General features: G+C 41.2%; 1 protein-coding gene across 5 annotated transcripts in view; it reads left to right on the forward strand.

The window, feature by feature from the left end:
* LOC102789181 (glutamate receptor 1-like) overlaps window positions 1-16635 on the forward strand; it is a 112155-nt gene that overhangs the window by 76244 nt on the left and 19276 nt on the right. For 3 of the 5 annotated variants that reach the window (XM_087847576.1, XM_087847578.1, XM_087847579.1), the window contains exons 11-15: window positions 712-927; window positions 1175-1295; window positions 1387-1516; window positions 7791-7989; window positions 8090-8337. In XM_087847576.1, the coding sequence (XP_087703702.1) occupies window positions 712-927; window positions 1175-1295; window positions 1387-1516; window positions 7791-7989; window positions 8090-8337 (914 nt within the window). Of the gene's footprint in view, window positions 1-711; window positions 928-1174; window positions 1296-1386; window positions 1517-7790; window positions 7990-8089; window positions 8338-15149; window positions 15265-16635 lie in introns of all 5 variants that reach the window. The other 2 variants (XM_087847575.1, XM_087847577.1) reach the window with 1 other exon arrangement.

The raw sequence follows: 16635 nt of genomic DNA on the forward strand, positions 1-16635 counted from the left end.
ACCAGTAACCTTTCAAAACAAAATGTCTAATTTCACTGCAATGACAGTAGGTAAAGAATTCAACTGACATTACTCCTCTACTGAAATATAAATTAACACTTAAGTAATATCAGTTTTTCAGTGTTTTCTGGAATCAATCACAGCAAAGAAATTAGACTTTTTCTATTGAAAAATGTTACAGGTATCTTGGGGAAAAAAAAGGAAAACAAAAACAAAAATTTAAAAATGCTGCCAATCAGAGAACGTGTACAGGCCCTGTCCTCAAGTTACAGAGTGCACAACACTGTGATTTGTTCCTGGAATTGAGCTTCCAAAATGCAGCAGAGCAAGTGTGAGATTTAAATGTCCTCTCACCTGGAGCTGATCACCTCACATGCATAACAGTGAGCTTTCTTTGCAGGAGCAGTTTTGTCTTAGTTGTGAGCTTTTCTTGAGAGTTGAGTCACATCCAACTCCTTTACCGCCCTTTGAATCACCTCAAAAGTGTAGCAGAGTTGTGATGGGTAACTCATGTTGAAGGAATAAAAAGGTCCAAACAGCACGGCTACTGCAAAGGTCACGTTATCCCGATCTTGAAGAACTACTAAACCCTCGATGATGATGCCAACATCAGAAAAGTCATTGCCTGGCACATCTCTGGAGACATAGATGTGTTTCCATACATACAGATGCTTTTCTTTTAGCAAAAGGGTTTTGTGTCTCCTCCTGCAGAAGGCGGACATGGCAGTGGCCCCGCTGACCATCACTCTGGTGCGAGAGCAGGTGATCGACTTCACAAAACCCTTCATGTCTCTGGGAATCTCCATCATGATCAAGAAACCTACCAAGTCCAAACCAGGCGTCTTCTCTTTCCTCGACCCGCTGGCCTACGAGATCTGGATGTGCATCGTCTTTGCCTACATCGGGGTCAGCGTGGTGCTCTTCCTGGTGAGACTGGGCAGACTAGATAAAGAAAGCTTTCTTTTAACTAATGTTAGCTAACATGATACTTTGTGACAGACGGATGGATGGGTGGACGGAGCTGGTGCAAACCTAGTCAGTGACATTAAAATGATTTTTGCTTCACATACTGTAGAAATGACTCCAAAGGCTGTTAGGACTAGAAGAGTAAGTGACATCTAATTCTTTAAATTTACTGTTAAACTGAGGATCCTTGTTTTTTTATCTTAAACAGGTGAGTCGGTTCAGTCCTTACGAATGGAACGGTGAGGAGTCTGATGATGAAGATGAAACTGCTCCCTCTTCTTCTCGAAGAGCTCAGGCCTCTTCATCCGCAGAACATACCCACTCTCCAGGTATCTCAGCATATATGTCATATTTTTTATGTTTATTCTTGTATCAACAGAAAGCTTCATCTTTTATATGTTTGATTGTTTCCTCTGTTAGGGTTCTCACAGGCTCAGGGGCAGCAGAAGGAAAAGGAGACCCCAGAATACACCAATGACTTTGGCATCTTTAATTCTCTGTGGTTCTCACTCGGAGCGTTCATGCAGCAGGGCTGTGACATCTCTCCCAGGTAATTACTCGTCATGTTATTCCTGACTTCTAGCTCCTCACATGCTTTTGTGAAATATTTGGGTTTTTGCCATTTTGTGATGCAATGATGCAATTTTATTGTAAGCCACAATGTTTGAAACGCTTCCTGTAATTCTTTTTTCTTAACTTCTGTATTACACATTTATTTTATTTTTGTTTTACTTTATTTTATGATCAACCAAAAGCTCTCGATGATCACTGTCATTTTAATTTCACTTATTAATTCGGTGTCCCACACGGGAGCAGTTTGTGTCTGTTTTACTGGAGCAACGTGTTTTAGAGTTAAAGATTGAAACGAACCAAACAAAGACGTTCTGTGAAATCTGTGCTGTTACATGAGAACACACACGCAGCTTTATGATACACTCTCAGCTGCATTATTGATGCACACATGTATCATGAAATGCGGCCGATTCTGTGTGACATGCTGCCGGGTTTGTTGTATGTTACCGCTGCATTAAGGCCTGAGGCTCTTTCTATTTTGGATCTGCTACAGTCTGTGCGCTTGTGCGTGTCCTCATATGTATGTAAGTGTGTCACTGTGTGCGTATTTTGGACCATTACAGTGATTCTCTTCCTCATGAACCCATAGCCAGGTTTCATGAGATGTTATCTGTATGTTGCATACAGATAACATCTCATCAGAAGGCAGTTATAGTCGCACTTTTGCCTCAATCAGACTTTTACAGTTGTGACTGATTCTTCTTGGCGTTACCTTTAGCATGTCTTGCTGTGTACATGGACCAATGAGAGGGCTGGACCTTTCTCACTGGATGTCCGTTAATAATACCATAATACCAGTATACGTGTGGGTAATTGTGCTGTTCTAGGACCAGTTCTGTTCTGGATCCAGGCTGCCAATGAAATCCTGTTGACAATCATCTTAACAGCGCCACTTCTTCTTCTTCTTGTCCTTAGCGGGCGACCAGCGGCGGTGGTCTGCTGCGCAACCAGTACGCTGCTATAGGTGCCGCAGGTTCTCTTGCTTGACCAACGATTATCTTCCACGCTTTTCGATCTAAGGCGATGGTTCTTCCTGCTCGAGGTCAAGTCGAAGGGCCTTCAAATCATCCTGGATTTGTTTCATCCATGTCTTCTTTGGTGCATTTCGATGCACCCTCCAATCTCTGGGGCGGGTCAACCAGAGTAGGCCATGGGGGTAGCGGCTCGGGTCCATTCGACAAATGTGGCCAAACCAACGGAGTCGGCGGCGCTGGATTAGGTCGCCGATCGTCGGTTGGCTGCCGCAGCTGGTGAGGATGGTGTCATTCGAATGACGGTCGCGAAGGGAAACGCCAGAACGGTCCCAAGCCCGGCTGTGAAAGGAGGAGGGTGGTCGCCCTGCCAAGGCGACCAGAACCGATTAATCGGGGAAACTTGGCTCGAAACCAATGGAACAGCGCCACTAATGAGTTATTTTGCCTTACTTAATTCAAGCCTGTGTCTAAATGAGTGGTGAGAGTCATAACGTTCATTTTTGTGGTCATGGGAATCTTAAATCGCCAGTCATACCTGATGCTTTAAGCCAGCGGTCTCCAACCTTTTTTGCGCCACGGACCGGTTTATGCCCGACAATATTTTCACGGACCGGCCTTTAAGGTGTCGCGGATAAATACAACAAAATAAAACTAGTACCGGTACCGAAAAAAAGAAAATTTATTCATAACACACGTGAAAAGACCCAGGAAAACAGAGTTAACGATAAAAACGATAACAAAAACGCTGAAAACCGATAAAAACTGTGAAAACTATACATTTCACACCTGAGCCTCAACTCTCGCAGCCCGGTACCAAACGACCGGTACCGGTCCGAGGCCCGGGGGTTGGGGATCATTGCTTTAAAATAGTTGCTGACATTTCTCAAAATAAATTGTAGAAATAGCTTTCTCCTTCTGTTGTTCATATTACATTTGGTCATGTTTCATCCACCCATCTTTTGCTTCTTGGATTGGATTCTATGGATTATGGAGGCAGCGGTCTAAGCAAACAAGTTGAGAGATATACTTTTGGTTTGCACAGCGGCGTCTTCCCAGTGGAGATTTCCAAGCAGATGCTCAAACCACTGTTGATGTAGAGGACTGGTGGCCCAAATAGCCAAGCTCCTCATCTCCATGGGAGAGAAAGTTAACTATTATTTTGAATATTAAGTCTCAGTCTGTGACTATTGGTGAGGTTGAGGATGTAGACTGACCGGTAAATCAACAACTTTGCTTTTACAATCAGCTTGCTCTTTACCACAACAGAACGGCATCTCTCAGTCTCCCGTTCCTCTCTCACCTCATTCATGAACAATTCTCTGAGGCGCTTAAACTGATTTGTTCTAAAACTGATCCTTGATCTCAAGTAGACACTGGAGAAGCTACTTCTCATTCCTGCTGCTCTACACTCTGCTCACCACCAGATGACACAACAGAACCACATCATCTGCGTAAAATAGATAGGTGACTCTAAGGACCCCTTCTCCTGGCTATGACTGGCCCAAAAAATAATGGACAGAATTAATATCAAAGGAAAACCCGGGCACAAACCTAATGATGATGTAGCTCTTAGTACGGTTGCAACAATGGGCCAGGTACCACTTACTTCTCAAGGAGTAAGCAGGCCTGCGGTCCTGGTCCACATGCCTTTGAACCTTCTCCTTGTGTTGTCAGCATGAGTTCGTTTTTGTCATCTGACCCATGCAAATATCTCCACGTCTCAGATTGCCACTGATTCACCATTGTTGACTCAGCTTATGAACTGAAATGTGTGAACCTCTTCCCTCCTCTTCTTCATGTCTGTTTCATTGCATGGTGATGCATGCCAGAGTTACACAGAGAGAGAAAACATCTGACCTGCATTTTTATGCCAGACTGTCATCTGTGATGCGAATGTTGAAGCTCGAGTATTTGTTTGCATGTCAGCATCTGTTTAACTCTGACAGTCGAGTTGTGTTTTACACACAGCTCTTAAATGCCGACTTTTGATCCCAGCTATGAGTCATGAATATGCAGAGACAGATACTATTTGAAAGAAGCTTTTAAATATAAAACACATGGACAGATAAATTCGAACAGGCGTTCCATCTGGTGGCACTTATGCTCCAGGGGTTTGTTTCCAATTTTCTAGAGGTGCATGATTAAAGAAGAAAAAGTTTGTGCAGAGACCGTTTTAACTGTCGTGATTGAGAATGCATAAACACACCATGTCTAATCAGCCAGTCACATGAGAGCAGCTCAGTGCATTTAGATATGTAGACATGGTCAAAAGAACCTGCTGAAGTTCAAACTGTACAGAATGAGGATGGCAGGGTCTCACACTCAAACTAGGTTCTTGAAAACAGCAAATTCATTTCAAAAGGACCCCAGAAGCAGCAGAGCTCAATTCATGAGAACATGAGAATTGTATCATGGATGTCCAGCCTACAAATCTGCTGCAGCTGTGTGATGGTATCATGTCAATATGGACCAAATCACTGTGGCATAGACTCAACAAGGTTCTGGAAACCTTCCTCAAAAAATTCAACCAATTGAGAAGCCAAAAGCAGATCAACTGGGTACTAGTGTGGGTGTTACATAAAATGGTAAATGGCCTGTATTTATATAGCGCTTTACTAGTCCCTAAGGACCCCAAAGCGCTTTACACTACATTCACATTCACACACTGGTGATGGCAGCTACATTGTAGCCACAGCCACCCTGGGGCGCACTGACAGAGGCGAGGCTGCCGGACACTGGCGCCACCGGGCCCTCTGACCACCACCAGTAGGCAACGGGTGAAGTGTGTTGCCCAAGGACACAACGACCGAGACTGTCCAAGCCGGGGCTCGAACCGGCAACCTTCCGATTACAAGACAAACTGCCAACTCTTGAGACACGACCGCCCCACATAACACTAGAGAAATAAATAAAATAAACAAAAAAAAGAGACTAAAATGCATTCCCAAATATTGGAAAAATGTCAATATTCAGTAGGTGGATTACTTAAAAGTGTTTGGGTCTTTGTAGTAACTACAAGTTTCCTAATCCCAGACTCTATAAGTACATTCTGCATATGATTATAATTGCTATTAATTATTATTAATTATTATGCTATTAAATATTTACTGGGAGCTTTCTCATATTTGTTTTATACGTGTTTTGTCAAACCAGTGTCTAGGAGCAGATGGCTTGTAATGTAATGTAGCCACCAGGCCCTGGTTAAAAACTAGAGAAAATATATGTTTCTGACAAGAAATAGCTACATGAACTCTGTTTTCTATACTTTAATAACTTTAAAAAATGGTGGCCATTCTCACCAGAAGCATTTATGGTTTGCAGTCCATGTGCTTGGAACAATCACATGTAAACAGGCTTTTGTGTACACAGGCTAATGAGAAGAAGTCTGGCTTAATTTTTCTGCTAAATGCATCAGACAAGCATCAACTATCATTCGCTAATGATTGAACTGATCTTTACCTTTGGGATTTGAAAGGTTCAGAATATATTAAAGTGCAATTTATTTTGTGTTTTTTACCTGGTCGGATTGGGACAAGAGCTTTGATGCCATATGGTCTTTTTTTTTTGTTTAGCTACAACCAATGTTCCCTCTAATGTTTCACGTGTCTGAGCGAACACACAAACTCCCTGAGTGTCCCTTAGACCACTGTGAGCAACATCAGACGTGTGCACTGTGGTCACGCCAGCATCCAATCCATCCAAGTTACATGTTTATTAAAGTAATCAAATTACAGCATTTATGTTAGACTACTTTTAATTAACTGCTTTAGTCCACTTAAAATGAAAATTTAAAAAATCTTGTTCATGACCTGTAGCATGTTCACACTATTGGAAGTAAAAATAACTTGAACTCCAATTTTGAAAACACAACTGTAGAGTCTGTAACTCTCTGTCTGCAAAATACAGTAAATAATGAGCAATGTTGGGCAATTAATTATATAGTTACTTCTTCAAAAAAGTAACTGAGTTTTGCAAACAAGTCTTTTGCAGCTGTTTACCTAAAAATGCAGCCAAGGCATTTTTAAAATAAACATTTCAAACTATTTACAGAACAATCAGCTGTTCTGCATCAAATCTGATGCCACACAAATTATTTGTGTCACTCCAAAAAATAATTTCTGTCACTATGAGATGAAGGAGAACAACAGCCTGATACCTGCAGGCCTGACAACAGCAGATGTGTCACTGCTGTAACACCTGTAACATTCAGCAGTCGCCTCATTGTTCTGACACACACAACAAAACTATTGACTACACTACACACCAACTACACACCAACTACACAAGATTTGTGCTAAACGTTGCAAATCTCTCACATCTCAAAACACGCCGCTGTCGCTCCTCAAACTCCCCCCGTTTCTTAACAACTAGATGCCATGTTGCCATATCATTTTTTGATTGGTTCACATGGTACATTTTTTGACCAATAGGAAAGGCTGGAAGTTTTTTTGGTGTTTTTGCTCGCAGGCTTTCGAGCGTTTTCCTTATAAAATGCTGCTTTTACCGTTTCTTCCCACAGTAAATATAAACAACGACAGTATTCAGGAAGAAAAACAAACATTGCAGATATTTTATCATAACTCTGGTTTTACGGCCGATCAACACAATTTAAAAACTGGTATAAAGTCCACACTTTGTCCGTCAGTTGTTCGTCTGTCCTGCTCACATCTCCAGTGGTTGTCCACGTTGTCATTAACTTCACTCCACATCAGCCGCTTTGCTAAAACACCGGTGTCAGCACATAAGGACGCTGTCATAGCCTGTCAACGACATTGATTGGCTGCGTTTATACGAATGTGAATCACATCATTGGCTGGACTATGGGATAAGGTGGCATCGTTCCCATACGGGAGCAGCCAGTCACTGACTAACACTGCAAAACAGAATTGTTAACGTATTTATTTTAATTTCATTTTAGGTTAGTTTTTTTTTGTTTGTTTTTTTGTGCGCAACGCAGATTTTTTCTGCGCAGAGACGTGCCAACAGTGCGCAACTGCTATTGATAATGTTATTAGGAGACACCATTTGTGTATCATCTACATAACTGAAATAATTTGTTATAACAGATTTGGAAAACAGAGTGAGGAGGAAGCAGAATCACTTATTATTGCATTTTCTGAAAATTCAATGAATGTTCCTGGTTCAGTCACAGTAAATATAATTGAAGAAAACAGGAAGGACGCTGAAATATCCCCAGCACCCCCTTAACCCTGCCTGCTGTGCCTGAAATGGAAAATTTATCTTCCTTGCTCTTCTCCCCCTTCTTGTCTTCTCCAGGTCTCTCTCAGGTCGAATTGTCGGGGGAGTTTGGTGGTTTTTCACCCTCATCATCATCTCTTCCTACACAGCCAACCTGGCAGCCTTCCTCACCGTAGAGAGGATGGTGTCCCCCATAGAGAGTGCAGAGGACCTGGCCAAGCAAACAGAGATCGCCTATGGTACCTTGGATGGAGGCTCCACTAAAGAATTCTTCAGGGTGGGGACACATTTCTAGAAGTGCAGACGTTGTAGTCAAGAGCAGTCTGAGAATGAAGGTTTTTCTACACAATAACAGATATTCTCTGCTCCTCCACCAGCGGTCAAAGATCGCAGTGTTCGAGAAGATGTGGTCGTACATGCGGAGTGCAGACCCATCGGTCTTCGTCAAGAGCACTAGTGAAGGCGTGATACGGGTCAGAAAGTCAAAAGGGAAATACGCCTACCTGCTGGAGTCCTCCATGAATGAGTACATCGAGCAGAGGAAGCCCTGTGACACCATGAAAGTAGGAGGCAACCTGGACTCTAAAGGCTACGGAGTGGCCACGCCTAAAGGATCGCCCCTCAGGTAGACTCTGAATCTGCAGATAGAGGATAATGTCGGTGTCTTGTTCTGTCTGCTTTATTTGTGGGGAAATTAGGTCACTGCATGCAAACGTATCACACTGGGGTGTGTTTTTAAAAACATATGCATCATATATCATGGTCTCATAATATTGGAATGTAGTAAATACAAATTACTACTATTAAAAACTCTCAGCCAGTCTCTCCAGCGCCCTCTGGTGTGTGGATGCCGGCATGTCTAGTTCCTCTGGGAAAAATAAAAAGGGCAGGAAAACTGAAAATTAAAGTTTTGTTTTATAGCTAAAATAATTTAGTTAGCAGGGCTGCTTTTGTCTGATTGACATCCAGTAGTACTGTAAGTACAAGAGGAATGTCACAATAATAGACAATTTTGTCAAAGTCTTATAGAATTATAAGCAAAACCCACTAAGTGTATCAGAGCTGGAAGAACTTGGAAGATGTCCACTAAAGGATTTATTTATAGTTTGCTGACTGACTATAAGCGCACAATAGATTTTTCTGTGACAGTTTCCAGTTTGGAGCTACTTTTAATTAGTTTGTATAAAGTGAGCTACTTATCGAGAGTTCAGCTCTGCTTAGAGGGTCACAAGATTAATCTGAGGGATTGTGAAATGATTAATTGGAGAGTAAAGAACTTTTATCTTCTGCTTGTGTGGTGAATCACTGGATAATTTATCCTTTTTTAACCTCGCATGGCTATTTAAATGAAACAATGCAAGCAGAAGAATAGCTTCTTCATGGAACAACTTTCATATATCTTATGTTATTGTCTCCGGGTCACAAGCTTAAAAGCTTGAGGGCTTCTGCTTCAATCTTTGTAATGTATTCATTTTACAAGCTTGTGATGCATATAGTGGGACTGAAATGTCAATGTTTGACTCTGAAGTGTGGCTAAGTAGAAGTTTTACAGAAGAGGGAAATAAAAATAAATGGCTGTATTGGTTTTATATAATCAGTGGAATTACTTTATAATTTACTCTTAGGAAGTGAAACTGAGGAGACGTCTGCACAGCAGAGCGATGACTGACTGGCATTAACAGAACAGATCCAGGTGTTTAGACATGAAAATTAAATGTCAAAATTGGTGATGATTGGAACATGAAACGAATCTAACCCCAGAGAACAGCTTCTTAGACTTTTAGACTTGTTTACTGTCTGTCTGTGTGTGTCTGTGTGTCTGTCTGTCTCTTAATCTGTCTTTTTGTCTGTCTTGTCTCTCTCTTTTTGTTTGTCTTTGTCAGTATCTGTGTTTGTCTGCCTGATGCTGCCCTGTCGGCCTTTTTGCTGTCTGTTGTCATTTGTTACACCCGTCCGACTGCCTACCTGCCCGTCTTTGCTTCTGCATTCACCAGAATCCTGACATCTAAAGTAGCATCCTAACGAATCTCATTCTGTGTCTGTCGATCAGTCTTTGAGCTTTGCTGCTGTCAGGTAAAACGCTGCTTTAAGACGAACACTTCGATGAACCTCGTTCATGTTTATTTATCAGATATGGCAGTTTGCTGACGATCACTGAAGTAAATAATGATTATTCTGGACAGTTTAAAGTTTTGCATTTGCACAAACCAGTATTCTTACACTTAAAAGTTTTCCTCGACGTCCACTAGAAAGCAAGATCCTTGCATGATGTAAGTCGTGTAGAGTTCCCATGCTTGAAAAATAGGCCTGTGTATAAGAGTAGAAAAGTGCTATTAAAGAATTACTCCATTTACTCTTTAGCATCATGCAGGGAGTCACATACACTCTAGTCTCTGAAGTTTGTCACACTAGCATCCCTCCTGCTAAAGGGTGGACTTCCTGTGTATCAAGGGCATCGCTGGAGGTTTCTTCCTGTTAAAAGGGAGTTTTTCCTTCCCACTGTCGCCAAAATACTAAACATTGTATAGTATTTTTTTTCTTTCTTATTTTATTTTCTAAATGTACTTGTATATTGCCAATCAATCAATCGCTCCCATTACAGTGAGTGAGGCGCATCACTCCTGTTGCAGACCAGTATTTCTGAGCATGAAGAGCCATACTCACATCAGACACGGCTGCTCCTAGAGCTGGGCTTCCTCGCTTTCATTACAGACTGTCGGGAGTGTCACTTCCACTGCAAAGCATGATGTAAGGTGTAGAAATCAGGGAGGACATCATCACTCCTGTCAGAGAGTGGTCTTTGTAGGCTTGAGGTTTGTCACTCCTGCAGATGAGCACAATTCCTATAGATGAAGAGCATCACATCTATTAGAAAGTAGGGCTGTGGTGATTCTTCTGTTCTGGGCAATGGGATTCCCGTCCGTGAGGAGCATCACTGCCTAAGTTTGTGATAGAAATCAAAATATTCCCTCCCCCAGTGATCCTGGTCCCAGATGTGAGGTTTTATCACTCCTGTATTACAGTGAGATTACTGTTGCTAGAGAGCAGAGTCCCAGATGTGTTTTGTGTAATTCCCATAGGAGAGCTGGGTCCGCAGGCACAAGGAGTATCAATGACAGAGACCCAAGTGACGTGTGCTGTTTGAACTGCGAGATGGTGTCACTACTGTAGGACAGCAGGGCTGCAGCTGTGAGGCTGATTGGAGTAAAGAACACATAAATACATAAAGAGGAAAACAAGCAATACTCTTGAAATGAGCCCAATCTGACATGTAAAATTTTAATGAATTTTTTCCCATTTAAATGTTACATTTGATAACAGATGAGTAGTTGGTTTAGTGCCATTTAAGGTGAATTGAAAAACATGGCTTTTGTCCACAGAAGAGGAAAACAAAACAGAAATTGAGCTGAAAAATAGAACCTGAGGCGGAGCTGGTGAGTTTTAATTATACCTGACAGCAGCATAAAGTCACGATCTTCCTTTTTCTTTGTTTCATACATGAATGAACTCAGTCCATGTTTTTATCAGATGTTCAGTGAAAGAACATCTTGTTCTCATTCTCTCTGCTTCATGTCAGCAATTTACGGCCAACCCAGAGTCAGAGAAAGGCAGATGAGCTAGAAGAACAAAGACTGCACCATGTGATATTTTTTTCCCTTTGAGTTTTGAATCTATTTAATCCCTAAAAATAATCTGCGTGTAGGATCCGACTCAATCAATCGATGGATCAATAAGTCACTTTGAAATGCAGCTTGCATAGAGAAGGTGGTATGTATTTACCTCCCTGCAGTAGATGCTGGAAGCACCAAATCAACATTTTTTTAAAAAAATATAAAGGGTTGAGTTTTTGTCATCAGTTGCTTAGCAACACAGTTGTGTTAAACCCCTTGAATGCTGAGCATATTGTATAATCAACTTAAAAACATCAAAAAATGAGCTCTTGAGTTCTCTGTGAGCAGTCTGCTCTCTCTCTGGGTTGACTCTTAGTACGAACAGATGACAATAAAAAAATCATCAGTCGACTTCATTCAATCTGCTTTCTGCTCATCATCCTTCTGCTGTTTCCCAGCCACTGTTTCTGAGCCGTAACCACGACTGTGTTTCTGCACGATTTGTTCCAAATGACGTTCTCACAGTTTTCACAGAATCTGGCTGATAGGATTCAAACAAACGGTGATTTTCTACAATAAAGTGCCGCGGGGATGATGGGTTTTTGTAGGCTGACTTGGAAGTTAAAAAGCAAAACAGATTTTGATTTTTGAGTTAGACTATTAAATAAGCTCTGTGGGAAATAAAGGTTTTGGATACTTACACATTTTGTTGGGCATAATGAGGTCCATAGGCTTCAAAGACTTAAAGCAAAACCTTCAAATTTTATGAAATGAATATTTACTTATGTACTTGATGTTGTAGAACAAAACATAAAAATCTCTGAAGTTCATATCAACCACAGCCCCATTCAAAAATCCTGCTGACTGCGATAAGGGAATTGGAAGCGCACAGATTGTAGGACTGGCTTCTTTGATAATCCAACTGAGATAATCCTGAACAATTAGGAATACCACCAATCTGACCAAACAGCTGTGTGAAGACATGAAATGTAATTTAGCAGGACTCTTCTCAGTGTGAACACAAGCATCACTTCTGTGAACAGTTACGCCGGGTTCAGACTTTTTGATTTTGTTCTGACCACATCAGAATAAAAGATACTGGGAATGATGAGACCATACCAAACAGAGAGGTTAAAACCTAGAAAAAATACATACATTTTCCTGAAAACATTTGAGGGGAGGAGTAAATATGGATTCATTTAGATAGTCAACAGCTATTTTTCAGCTTTGCACAGTTAGCTCCACAAGTCATTAATTAGCAGGATGGGAAGCTCCTGTGGACTGTCATGAACCGAAGTTCAGTACACAAGCTGGACCCAGAAGCAGAGACAACACGCACAGGAGTACGAAAAATAAACTTTATTTCAACTAAAGGTGTCCTGGAAGGGTCAAAGGAAAACACGCGAGAAACTAGAAAAACCAAGGGACCGGGGGATGAGTTACGCAGGAACGCCGTAATCGGGACTGTGGGAGGAGTCAAAGCAGGGCCGTGGGAGCCGGAAGGAGGGGTGAGGGTCCGCGGGGGAGCTCCAGGAAAGTAGAGGCAATCGGTACCGGAGGCGATCCAAACTCCAGACGGGCAGGTGGCTCAAAAACACGCCGAGCTGTTACTGCTGTGAGACAACTAACGGACTGGCGTGGAGCAGCTGGCTGGGCTGGATCAAATAGTCCACCTGATAATCGCCTGAGATGGGACGCAGGTGTGGAGTTAACAGCCACACCCGTGGGCGTGGGCATCCCATCAGCTCCTCGGACACCGGGCCGCGGACCATAACATGGACACACACCATTACTCAAGACATACAGCTGTCAGCACTGTATCCCTTCTTTCCATTACGCACGCCTTGAAAGTAAAGGCAGCATTCATGATCCGGAAACAATGTTTAGTCTGTCTCAGTCATGAAAAGCAACGATTTTCAAAATAAAAAAACAAGTATTCTCTAGTCTGAACCCAGCGTAAGTGATTCTCCTGATATGTCAAATTTGTAAAATTACTATTTTCAGCATCTGATTCACAAACATTTTTAATCTGAATTTAATCTGAGTTTTTTCACACTGAATTTATACAGATCTTTTTTAAATTAAGTTATGCACTTTAGAACAAAACTCTTCTGCTGCTTTCACACTCATCACATCATCTGTTATTGACATTTCAAACTGAATTACCTCTGCTCATTGATCATTTTATTGATTTACCATGTACCGTTCAACATCATCTGCTGCCTTCTGCCACACTATAGTTTTGATCATTATGGTATGTAAAGGGGAACAACAAGGACATGTACAATGACACAAAATTTATATTTAAAAGACATTTACCCTTTAATTTGAACTGATTTACACCTGAATACTTGACTGGTGTTCCGCCTTTATTTATCAGGTATTGACAAGAAGTAAATGCAAGTGACGCTTTGCTGCACAGCAGTAAAATGGAATCATTTTCTGTTTTTTCCACCCAGACAATATTAAAGTGCAGTTTACCTTTCCTTTGGTTTTGAGAAACTTGCTATTCTGCTACAACTAATGGCTGAGTTTAACACAATCCACTGAAGCAATTGTTGAATGAGTGAATCAAGCCAGACATTTACAAGTCAGAGCCAAGAACAAGCTATAGACAATGCAAATTAAATCGAGAAGCTGATGCCATATTGGCATCGGCGTGGTGCCATTGTTTCATAAAATAATGAATGCAGTGATTAGCCTTGTTTTGGAGAATTGGGACCCAACCAGTGAGACCATTGTCAACATATGCTACCACTGAAAAGATGCTCACAAACAGGAATTTTTACCAGTTTTACTTATAATTAGAAACAGAAATTAAAGTGTTTTTCAAACATTTACTATTGATTGTTATTTACTTTAAAAGTCTAAATGATTCTTGTATTATAGACCACTGCACTGATATTCCGTTCAGTATTGTATACTTATTTATGACATTTAATTCAATTCAGTTTTATTTATACAGCACCAAATCACAACTACAGTGCCCTCAAGGCGCTTTGTAATAATAATAATAATAATAATAATAATGGATTGCATTTATATAGCGCTTTTTAAGGAACCCAAAGCGCTTTTACAATTCCACTATTCATTCACTCTCACATTCACACACTGGTGGAGGCAGCTACAGTTGTAGCCACAGCTGCCCTTTATATTGTAAGATGGACCCTACAATAATACATACAGAGAAAAACCCAACAATCATATGACCCCCTATGAGCAGCACTTTGGCGACAGTGGGAAGGAAAAACTCCCTTTTAACAGGAAGAAACCTCCAGCAGAACCAGGCTCAGGGAGGGGCGGGGCCATCTGCTGCGACCGGTTGGGGTGAGAGAAGGAAGACAGGATAAAGACGAAGAGAGACAGAGATTAATAACTAATTACATTTAAATGGGCATCACACCTTTAATTGAGTTTGACAATGGTGTTTCTCCATTTAAAGACCACAGTGTTCGGAGATTCAAAAGAGACTGCATGAGTCCTGTAAAGTAGACAGACAGACAGTCACTAGTATGCATTACCTGAAGATTTTCGCAGTTCAGAAAATTTGATAAAAACAAAAATGATGGCATTTTTCTCTAACTGTAAGTATTTGGTCTACTTGCATTGTAATGTTCACAATGCAGGAGGAAGATGCAGGAAACAGCATGTTACAAGGTCTGGGCTGAATAGCAGTGAATCTGTTGTTTTTATGTACCATCATTAATAAGATCATGCCTGTCATAGGTACACATGTGTATTAATGTTGCTATCTTCACTGTGGCAGTCGTCTGTTCATTAACACCAGGTTCCCTTTTATCCCTTATTGTTACTATCATCCCCGTAGAAACCCTGTTAACTTGGCAGTGTTAAAACTGAACGAGCAGGGCCTGTTGGACAAATTGAAAAACAGATGGTGGTATGACAAGGGAGAGTGCGGCACCGGGGGAGGGGACTCCAAGGTCAGATCACCGTAACCCCAACGGGTAACGACAGGCAATGGCACACCAGGGTAACCGGCAATAACCCAGAATTCGCTACCTAACTAAAACACTCCGGATAGCACCAATGAAATGCTACAGGAACCTTCTATTTGGTGTCTTTCTCAGAAAATTATTACAGATAAGTAGGAGGTGATAGAGCCATCAAAACTGTGACCTTCTTTGTCTAAGACATTTTTGAATTCTTACTTTCTGATCGATGGGGTATTTTACAAAGAAAATCTTTCATTACTAAAAGACTAACATCCACCTTACTTTCAGTACGTTTTAGTACTTTTAGTCATGTAGAAGGAAGATGGTGATTTTCTCCAGGTTTACGCAGTGACAGAAAGGTTTTCGACCCTGGACTTGAACAAAAGAAGTGACTTAGGCAACCAGAGACTGGACCAGTGACCAGCCTTGAGAAACAATGAAACCAGCCACTTTATAGGTGAATGGGGCTTTAGAACCCTTTGGGAAACTCAGGTTGCCTACCTGCATTTATACCAGAGGAACCAGCAAAACTTGATTTACATATTTAAAGTCTAGGAGTTGATTGCTTAAATACTGTAGTGTTTCATAGTACTATAGGACATTTATCTGTAAATTTATATACAAAAGTAAAAGATTGGTGAAATACGTCCCAACCGTCTGTCTTAGGTGTTTCAAGTCTAATATGGATAAGAACAATATTTCAGAGATAGGAAGGTGGACTGTTTTACCTATATAAATATACAGCCTGACATTAAAACCAACTTTTGTGGTTCTACCTCTGGTTGCTGTGACATGTCATATGGGCAGAAGGTTGTCTGTGGCGTCAGGCAGTATATAATTAGAGTACTCAAAAGTTGCAAGATGGGACTTCCCCAGATTCAACATGTTTATATGCCTGGTTTAGATGCTGGATTGAGTTGGGATCTAGACTTGCCTAGACAATGTCTGTCTGGGTTTCTTAAGGCTTTCTAGAGTGGTTTTTGTAGTGTGGCAGTACAGGTTGTCGGGCTGATGAAAGCAGAGGAAAGCCATTCTAGGACCCGGGGTTTCCTGGAACAACACTCAATTGTAAGACAATAAATGCCTTTTAGTGACCAAAGGTTCAAAGGTTGTGGCTGATTGGTTCAGCATACAAATCTAGTCTGTTCATGGAGTTGAAGAAAATAAATCCTGGCTAACTAGCAATGAATTGATAAGTACTAAGCCTACTAAAATACCCCTTCAGTCAGTTTTGTCAGTTCAATCTTATTCCAGAAAAAGTTAGCTGTTCAGCCTTCCTCGCCTAGAGACTACAGTTTATAGTATGCAGTCTGTTTTTTTTAGACAGCTTATGATGCATTCTTGCTTAGAAAACCCAAA

Source organism: Neolamprologus brichardi, chromosome 10, assembly GCF_056152115.1.
Source record: "Neolamprologus brichardi isolate AB-2024 chromosome 10, ASM5615211v1, whole genome shotgun sequence".
Lineage (NCBI taxonomy): Eukaryota > Metazoa > Chordata > Actinopteri > Cichliformes > Cichlidae > Neolamprologus > Neolamprologus brichardi.